At 29.9% G+C, this 9,486-nt stretch overlaps 1 protein-coding gene across 1 annotated transcript; it reads left to right on the plus strand.

Moving 5' to 3' along the window:
- The first annotated feature begins 375 nt into the window (after nucleotides 1-375).
- Nucleotides 376-9,224, plus strand: LOC114163678. The gene is made up of 13 exons (XM_028047973.1): nucleotides 376-450; nucleotides 1,039-1,152; nucleotides 1,476-1,602; nucleotides 3,342-3,470; nucleotides 3,668-3,742; nucleotides 3,844-3,915; nucleotides 4,173-4,340; nucleotides 4,437-4,532; nucleotides 4,626-4,679; nucleotides 4,762-5,200; nucleotides 5,271-6,199; nucleotides 6,277-7,494; nucleotides 7,564-9,224. The coding sequence occupies exons 1-13, from the start codon at nucleotides 376-378 to the stop codon at nucleotides 9,222-9,224; spliced, it is 5,157 nt and encodes a 1,718-aa protein (XP_027903774.1).
- The last annotated feature ends 262 nt before the right edge of the window (nucleotides 9,225-9,486 follow it).

Raw genomic sequence — 9,486 nt, forward strand, 5'->3', positions numbered from 1 at the left:
CTTTTATTCTTTTATTAATTACTTTTAATTAAAAGTCTTTTCATATCTATTTATTAACTTTTAATATTATCTTTTATTCTTTTATTAATTTTTTTATTCTGAATTCTTTATTATATTAATTTTATCTGTTATTACTCTTTCAAATTCTTATTTTTTTTATTTATTTAAAAAATGTATATTATTTTTAAAGTTATTTTTACTTTCTCAAAATTAAATTAAAAATATTATTAAATATGATTCAATTTTCAAAAACCTTTCTCTTTAATTACAAGTCTTTTCAAATCTATATAACTGTCTGTTTTCCTATTTACTATCAAGTTTTATGTTTTTACAAAATCACTGAAAAAGAAAGGTCACTCCCCTACACTTGCTTCCATGGCTTCCTCTTTGAGTGTCACTGCCAGAAAAACTTTAGGAAGGTTCACCACGTATCATTTTGTTCATAATCAGGTACGTCTACTTCACAATAACTTAAAAAAATATTTGCTTTGATGTTTTTTTTTTAAGTTTATACCGTACCACATTGCTTCGTCATCCATCCTAATCGTTCAAAAACATGTTTTTATGTGATCACTTTTTACACAATATTACTTATTCTCGATTTTCTTTATAAAAATTCAAACTTTCTGCAATAATCCTTCAAAGGTCGTTTTTTTCTATTTGTTTCCCATGCTTCATGTATGTTAAACTATATTTCCCTTCATCATCTATTCTCCAAATCTTACTTCATTTCATTTTTTGTTATGAAAATGTCATCTTTCTTCAATAATCGTTGAAATCAGTTAAAACTACTGTTTTTTATGCATTTATCATCTATGTCCACCTTTTTGTCTTTCATAACACAACTTATATTTTTACTTTGTTTGAACTCTGACTTACTATTGGTTTCTTCTAAAGATGTCATCTTTTGTTTTTATCAGTTTTACATTACCCATGCATGTTTTTATTCCTGTATTTTAATAGTTATGCTTTCATCATCAGTTTCATATTTGTCTTATTCATCTTTTTGACCTTTCTATCTGTTTTTTGTCTCATTAGGAGTTTGGACATGTTGATCCAATATTTTTCGCTATTTTTGGTGAGGAATTAGGACCCGTTTGGCACTTGGAAGATATTGAAGGGAATCAACATCAGTTAAGCTTTAATATGGATGTGAATCATCCCGTTCTCACGGATGGTTGGTATAGCCTACGAGTTTTTTATAAACTGCAACATATCCATCAAATTGTATTTAGATATGTTGGCAATTCTACCTTCCACATCACTGTATTCCCCAACATGTCTACAATATCAACTGGTGCCAAATTTCTTTCAAACCTAATTCGGTTGCGAAAAAAACATCTGTTTAGAGTCAAATTGTCAAAATCTCAATGCAAAGAAAGCCATATGGTGAACTTATAATTTTATTATTTTGGTTTTATATTTTGTTTTCTTTATATATTTGTATTTGTGGTCTTATTTTGTTCTTTTTTCAGGACCTCCAATCTGACTTTGCAGATTACGTTCGTAAACGTAGATTGAGGAGGTTGGAATTGCAGGGACGTAACAACACCTTCATTGTTCAATGTAAACTTCTGCTCCGTAATACACCAAAGAAGTCAAGTAAGATTGGGAAGGGATGGAAGGACTTCTGCACATTCAATCGTTTGGAAGAAGGAGATATTCTGGTGTTTCTAGCGGACAAAAAAATGAAAAAGAAGAAGATCAAAGTATACGTCCACAAAGAATGCAATTTCTAATATTGCACTTTTCTTTTAGTTTACTATTTATATTATGTATGTTTTTTGAAGAACTTTGAAAGTAGTTTGGTTTTATTTTGTTTGTAATAGTTTTAGCATCCTTTTTTTGTTGCTTCTAATAATTAGAAGCCATATCTAAAAGTATTTAACCGAATTTAATTATCGTCACGTTTTATATTTTAATTATTTTCGTAATACAAATTTTATTTAAGTAATGATTTTCTAAAACAAATTTACATTTCCGATACTATAAATAATTTGAAATGATTATGATAAGAATTCAAATATGTTAAAATATTTCATTGTTTTCCTTTTAAAAAAGTTTAGAAGTAATAATAAAGAAACCAACTTGATATTGTACAGTACTAATAATTGGGCATACTAACTGAATATAATTTTCAAAAGATTTTATTAATTTCTTTACAAATTTTTTTTTAATATTTGTTGCAAAATTTATTCAAATTTTTTTTTATTAATATAGTAACCATGAAAACTTTAAAACCCATTTGATTTTGAACTCTCTTACAAGTCTTTTAATTAAAATTTTATTTCTTCGAAATTTTTTTTCATTTCTAAACTTGAAAACAATAAAATTATTTTCTTTTGGCCTTTCTTTAGTAGTTGCATTTTACACTCAATATAGAAACAAATGTTTACTTGAATGGTTGACTATTACAAAGCAGAGTACTTTTGTGCTTGGCAAAAAAGGACATATATCACAGATCCACATTCTGAAATGAGGCTTTGCATTGTCTGCAAATCATCAATTTGGACTTTGCAGATCAAATCTTTTTCAAAAGGTACGCTTTTCCAAATTTTGATTTATTTGTTCAGTTCTGATATTTCCATATCAATGAAATGTTTGTTCTTTTTTGTCAAAACTTTGTACTGACAGTACTTGAATCATCAGGAAGAATGTTGGTTGAATACTAAAAATGTGCCTACATATACTAATAGGTTTTTTCTTCCTCTCTGCTTTACTTTCTTCACAGTGCATTGTTAATTGTTTTTGTTATTAGTTTTCTATTTGTAATTTTAAATCTTCCTCCAACATGTAATGAATTTGTAAAACACCATAATACCACAATACAATGCATAACTTCTGCACACTTTGAACATTATCACAACAAAATGGATTCAACAAATGGAAGAAGAAAAAGGATGAACATTATCCCACAAAATTTATCCAATACCTTGATGAAGTTCACAGGTTCAATATTTTTATGTTTCTCACATTGCATTTTTAAGTTTCTTCATTTTTTGGAGCTCATTTCATTCGTTTCTCATCCAATTAAATCTACATGTATGTTATTTTTTTTTTCTTATTTTCATTTCATTAACAAATGAGGACAAATCCAGTCCAACTGAAGCATTTCCTTTTCCAAATACTACACCTCTTTCTCATATAAGATATTGTGCTAATAATTTTTTCATTCACTATACATTTCATCCAACAAATTTATTATTGCATTCATTGTTCTCAAACTATTTTTCATTTCATTCACAAATCTGAATCCATTGATTGCACTAACACAAATCTTTATTAATGCATTCGTTTGACATGTATTCTTTTCTCATTGGACTTTTTAACTATTCTACCAGTATCCAAAGAAAATGTTACGCCAGATTCAAGTAGCAAAACCTACTTATCTCTCAATGAAGATACAGACGTGCAGAATAAAAGAATTCAATTTACTATTATAAAGCCACTTTCCGAGTTGACATATTGTGGTAAGTTTGTTTTTTAATTTATTTTTAATCCAAAATTCAGTACAAATGCTAGCACTGCATATTTATTAGTCTCATTATTCATCTTTAATGCATATTATACAATTAACACACATTGATATTAGATGACATCATTTCATAATTAATTGGTTTCATCTTTAAATTCATTTCATAATCCTTTTTTTAACTGCATTTTTCAGAACTTGAACAAAATAATGGGAAAGCTGCAAGAAGAAGAAGGAAACTTATTATAAATCACAAGTTGGCAGATAAAAGTAATTTCTTTCATATCTAATTCTTTATATATCTATTATTATGAAATCTTAAATTGAATTTCTTTCATAGTAAATTTTTCTATTACTACCTCTCTTATCAGAATCTCATGGTTCTACATCAATTGGATCTACCAATGCTCCAATTTTGCAAAACAACAACAGTAACAACAAAGGTACAAATGAAAAATATATTAATTTTTTTAATGCTTTTTTCTTAATATATTAGTGCTTTAATATATTTTACTATTTTTTGTTTTAAAATTGAGTTGTGCATACTGAAATTGAAGTTATTTTAGTTATTCAAATGTATACCACTAATATATTTTACTATTTAAAATTATATTTGAATGATAAATTAAATTAATAACAGAATTACAAAATCATATATATAAATAATATTTAGTTCATTAATTTATGGATGTACTTGCAGGTATTGTTCAATTTGATTGTCCTATTGGAAGAAGCAAAATCAATGTGTTTAATACAGAACTGTTACCTAAAGAAATTGTGGGTAGCAGCTCCAGTCATGCTTCACTAAATTCTTCTGCTTTTTCTGAAGTTGTCAATCCTTTTTATGTTCAACAACACCAAAGTCATGGTAATTTATAATATAAACAAAATTCATTTCATTACTTTAATTTCTGTAATTGTTAAAAATTCAGCTTCCTAATATTAATTTCAATTTTTGTTAAAGGTTTACAATTCTGTCAGCCTTCTCGGGAGCAGACTATTAGATCTATTTCGAAGATATTGGATTTTGACAATAATTCTGAAGAAGATGAAAATGATGGTAATCAATAATGGTTAATTTTAAATAATAAATACTTTGTGTTTGTTTATTTAAATTGTTTTTTAAATAATAAATACATTCTTCTTCTTTCAGATAACATAATTGGACATTTCAAATCTGATTTGTATTCAAAAGCTGAAATTCAAGGTGAAACAATACTTTTTAGTGTTTTGATATTTAAGTATAAATGTTATTTAATTACTGACATATATGTTTTCTATGTACTTAGGAAATGTTGATGTTGGGGAGTGTTCACTTGAGTGTCCCTATTGTCAAGCTCAACTGTGGTACGAAGAAAGATCTGATAAATGCAAAAGATTAAAACAAGTTGATTTCTCTCTTTGTTGTCAAAAGGGAAAAGTACAACTTCCATTGTTGAAGAAACCTCCACAATTGCTTCAAAAGTTGTTAAAAGGAGAAGACAGTACAAGCCAGAATTTCTTACATTACATAAGAAGTTACAACAACATGTTCTCATTTACATCCATTGGTGCTAAGATCCATTCCTCAATCAACGATGGATCAGGTCCTCCTCAATTTATTCTTAGTGGTCAAAATTACCATCGCATTGGAAGTTTATTGCCCGAAAAAGGATCAAATCCCAAATTTGCACAACTATATATTTATGACACAGAAAATGAAACAAGCAACAAAGTTAGTCACTTTGGGTATGTTTAAATAGTTTCTTTATGTTTTAGCCATCATTGGCATATAATTGACTAATATTTACTTTTTCAGGTCTGATAGTCAGCAATCCATATTTGATAAATCATTGATCGAAGAATTGAAGAAAATGATTGACAAACACAATGTACTTGCTCAAACATTCAGAAGAGTAAGAGATTTTATACATGATCATGAACAATCAGATTTTGGATTGAGGTTATTTAGACATCGCTTTAAGGATCCTAGAGTATATAATACACCAGTAGCAGATGAAGTGGCAGCATTGATTGTTGGTGATTTGAGCACCTTAGATGTAGGAAGGGACATCATTGTCAAGAAAGTTTCTGGTCAATTAACAAGACTACATGAAACACACACATGTTTCATTCCTCTTCAATATCCTTTGATTTTCCCATACGGAGAGGATGGTTATCAAGAGGATATTCCAATTAGAGATTGTCAAAAATATGGACAAAGTAGAAAAAGAATTCGCATTTCTTTACGAGAATTCATTGCTTTCAGAATACAAGAGAGAAAGGTGGAATTTGGTAATGTTGTAAATTCACGTAGATTGTTTCAACAGTTTTTAGTGGATACATACACCATGATTGAATCCCAAAGGTTGTCTTTTATACGAAATAATCAAAAACTCATTTGTTCACATATTCTGAATGGGTTACAAGAAGCTGTTAACAAAGGTGAAACTGATCCTTCTTCTATTGGTAAGCGTATTGTTCTTCCAGCTTCATTTACAGGTGGTATGAGATACATGTTCAATAATTGCCAAGATGCTATGGCAATTTGTAAGAGGTATGGCTATCCAGATTTGTTTATAACAATCACATATAATGTAAATTGGCCTGTAATTGTTGATTTTGTCAAATCAAGAGGATTAACTGCTTCAGATAGGCCAGACATAGTTTGCAGAGTTTTTAAAATGAAATTAGACCAAATGATGACAGATTTCAAGAAGAATCATTTCTTTGGCAAAGTCAATGCAGGTATACAATTTTAATTTTCTTAATTTATTTTTCTTTTCTGCCTATTGTTTTCTCTAATAATTATTTTACAAATTTAGGTATGTATACTGTTGAATTTCAGAAGAGAGGTCTGCCACATGCTCATATATTACTATGGTTGAGTGACTCTAACAAGTTAGAAAATGCAAAGCATATAGATCAAGTTATCTCTGTTGAACTTCCTCATCCAGATCTCTATCCTAAACTTTCAAAAGCTGTTCAAACATATATGATACATGGTCCTTGCGGAGCTGCTAGATTCAACTCGCCATGTATGAAAGAAGGTCGGTGTTCTAAATTTTTTCCTAAAAAATTTAGACATTCAACTACAATTGATGAAGATGGATATCCTGTATATAGACGTAGAGATGATGGTTTATTTGTGTTGAAAAATGGACATAAATTAGGTAATGCAAATGTGGTGCCGTATAGTCCTCTTTTGTTAATGCGTTATCAAACTCATGTTAATACAGAATATTGCAACAAATCCAACTCAATCAAGTATTTGTTCAAATATGTAAACAAAGGTCCTGATAGAGCAACAATTAAAATTACAGACAAGGAGAATGAATCTACAGAGATTCGTATTGTTGATGAGATAAAAAGATACTATGATTGTAGATATTTATCTGCATGTGAAGCAGTTTGGCGAATTTTTGGTTTTGATATCCATCATCGGTGGCCAGCTGTTCAACGATTAACTTTTCACTTACAAGATCAACAACCAGTTTTGTTTAAAGATGATGATCGAATTGATGATGTATTGCATAGGAATGAGAATATGAACACCATGTTCTTAGCTTGGTTTGAAGCTAACAAAAAATTTGAGGAAGGTAGAAACTTGACCTATGCTGAATTTCCAACAAAGTTTGTTTGGATGTCTCAACAAAAACAATGGAAACCAAGAAAGCAAGGTTATAGTATTGGTCGACTAACATATGTTCCTCCAGGATCAGGTGAATGCTACTACATGAGAATCTTACTAACAAAACAAAAAGGTTGTATTGATCATGATAGTATAAAGACAATTAATGGTAAAACATTCTCCACATACCAAGAGGCTTGCCAAGAATTAGGATTATTGGCAGATGACAAAGAATTCATTGATGCCATTAAAGAGGCTAGCCATCTTGCATCTGGAAATCAACTTAGAAGGTTATTTGTTGCTTTGTTAATCATGAATACAATGTCTAAGCCAAATGTTGTTTGGGATGCAACTTGGACTTTACTTGCAGATGGTATCCTATATCAAAAAAGAAAAGACTTGAACATACCAGGTACTAAATTCAATTATTCTACACTGTTTTTTCCATAATTAGGTATTAATTACATATTCTATTTTGTAGATTTTCAAATTGAAGAGCATGATTTACACAATCTTTGCTTACTAGAAGTACAAGAACTTCTAAATTCAAATGGGCGAGCTTTATCAGATTATAGTTGCCTTCCTCAACCTGATCTTTCAAATTCATTCAAATTTCAGAACAGGTTCATTGTTGATGAAATGAATTATGATAAAGAACAAATGGAGAAGCTACATCAATCTCTATTGCAGTCTGTCACTAATGAGCAACTACATGTTTATAACAGAATTATGACAGCAGTGAACTCAGAGGTAGGGAATTTCTTTTTCTTATATGGTTATGGTGGTACTGGAAAAACATATCTCTGGAAACTTTTGTCAGCTGCTATTAGAGCAAAGGGAATGATTGCCCTTAATGTAGCTTCAAGTGGCATTGCATCTTTATTGCTTCCTGGAGGTAAAACTGCTCATTCTACTTTTTGCATACCATTAGCAATCAATGATGAATCAACATGTAACATCAATCAAGGAAGTCTTCGTGCTAAACTATTGATGGAAGCAAAACTTATAATATGGGATGAAGCTCCTATGATGAATAAGCTATGCTTTCAAGCTTTTGATAGAACATTGAGAGACATTATGAGAGCTACGAATCAACATAATGCTGACAAACCATTTGGTGGAAAGGTGGTGGTCTTGGGCGGTGATTTTAGACAAATCTTGCCAGTAGTAAGAAAGGGATCAAGGTATGATATTGTGAACTCATCCATTAACTATTCTGATTTGTGGCAATATTGCACAGTTCTTAAGCTATCACAAAACATGAGGTTAAAGACTGCTACTTCAAATGAAAGTGCAAAAGATATAAAAGAATTTGCTGATTGGATTCTTAAAATTGGAGATGGAAATATGAATTTGAATGAAAGTGGTGAAGCCAACCTTTCAATACTAACAGATCTTCTAATTCAGGAAAGTGAAACACCTTTACTTTCTTTAGTCAAATTTGTTTATGGTGGTCTAATTGAAAATATCATGACTCCTGGATTCTTTGATGATGGTGCAATACTTTGCCCTACAATTGATAGTGTTGAACAAGTAAATGACTTCATTTTATGTTTGATTCCTGGTGAAGAAAAAGTTTATTTAAGTTCAGACACTCCTTGCCAATCTGATGATGATCAAGAAATTCAAGGTGAGTGGTTTACTCAAGAGTTTCTAAATGATATTAAATGTTCAGGAATTCCAAATCATAGGATTAAATTGAAAGTTGGCGTACCAATTATGCTTTTAAGAAACATTGATCAAGCAAATGGTTTGTGCAATGGTACAAGGTTGCAAGTTAATGATTTGGGAAAGAATGTTATCTCTGCTACAGTACTAACTGGCAAAAATGTTGGTGACAAAATATTCATACCAAGAATGAACTTGACACCTTCTGATTCCAGCATCCCGTTCAAATTTCAAAGGAGGCAATTTCCAATATCCTTATGCTTTGCGATGACAATAAACAAAAGCCAAGGTCAAACTCTTTCTAAAGTTGGACTTTATCTTCCTCGCCCAGTTTTTACTCATGGACAATTGTACGTAGCAGTTTCTAGAGTCACATCAAAGAAAGGACTAAAAATCTTAATTCTGGATGAAGATGGAAAAGTAACCACTACAACTACAAATGTGGTTTACAAAGAAATATTTGAAAATCTTTGATAAAGGTATACAAATTACTTTTATATAATTCTTACAATTTTTCAATTATTTTACATTTAACTGTATTTAATTTTTACCTTGCAGATTACAATTGGTGCAGATTACTTTATTTTTTGGGTCCATATACAAATTTTGGTGCACATTACAGTTCATGCAAATTAGAATTGTATAATATATAGTGATTGATAAATGTTTTCATACTTTCATTGTTTATAATTTTTTTTTCCAGGAGCTACTTCTTTGCATTCCAGTAATGCTTCTT

Source organism: Vigna unguiculata, chromosome 9 (genome assembly GCF_004118075.2).
Source record: "Vigna unguiculata cultivar IT97K-499-35 chromosome 9, ASM411807v1, whole genome shotgun sequence".
Lineage (NCBI taxonomy): Eukaryota > Viridiplantae > Streptophyta > Magnoliopsida > Fabales > Fabaceae > Vigna > Vigna unguiculata.

Coding starts and splice junctions, on each gene's coding strand:
- LOC114163678 (XM_028047973.1), top strand. CDS start 376: ATGGCTTCCTCTTTGAGTGTCACTGCCAGAAAAACTTTAGGAAGGTTC. Junction 3,471..3,667: donor TTCCGAGTTGACATATTGTG/GTAAGTTTGTTT, acceptor TGCATTTTTCAG/AACTTGAACAAAATAATGGG. Junction 4,341..4,436: donor TCAACAACACCAAAGTCATG/GTAATTTATAAT, acceptor TTTTTGTTAAAG/GTTTACAATTCTGTCAGCCT.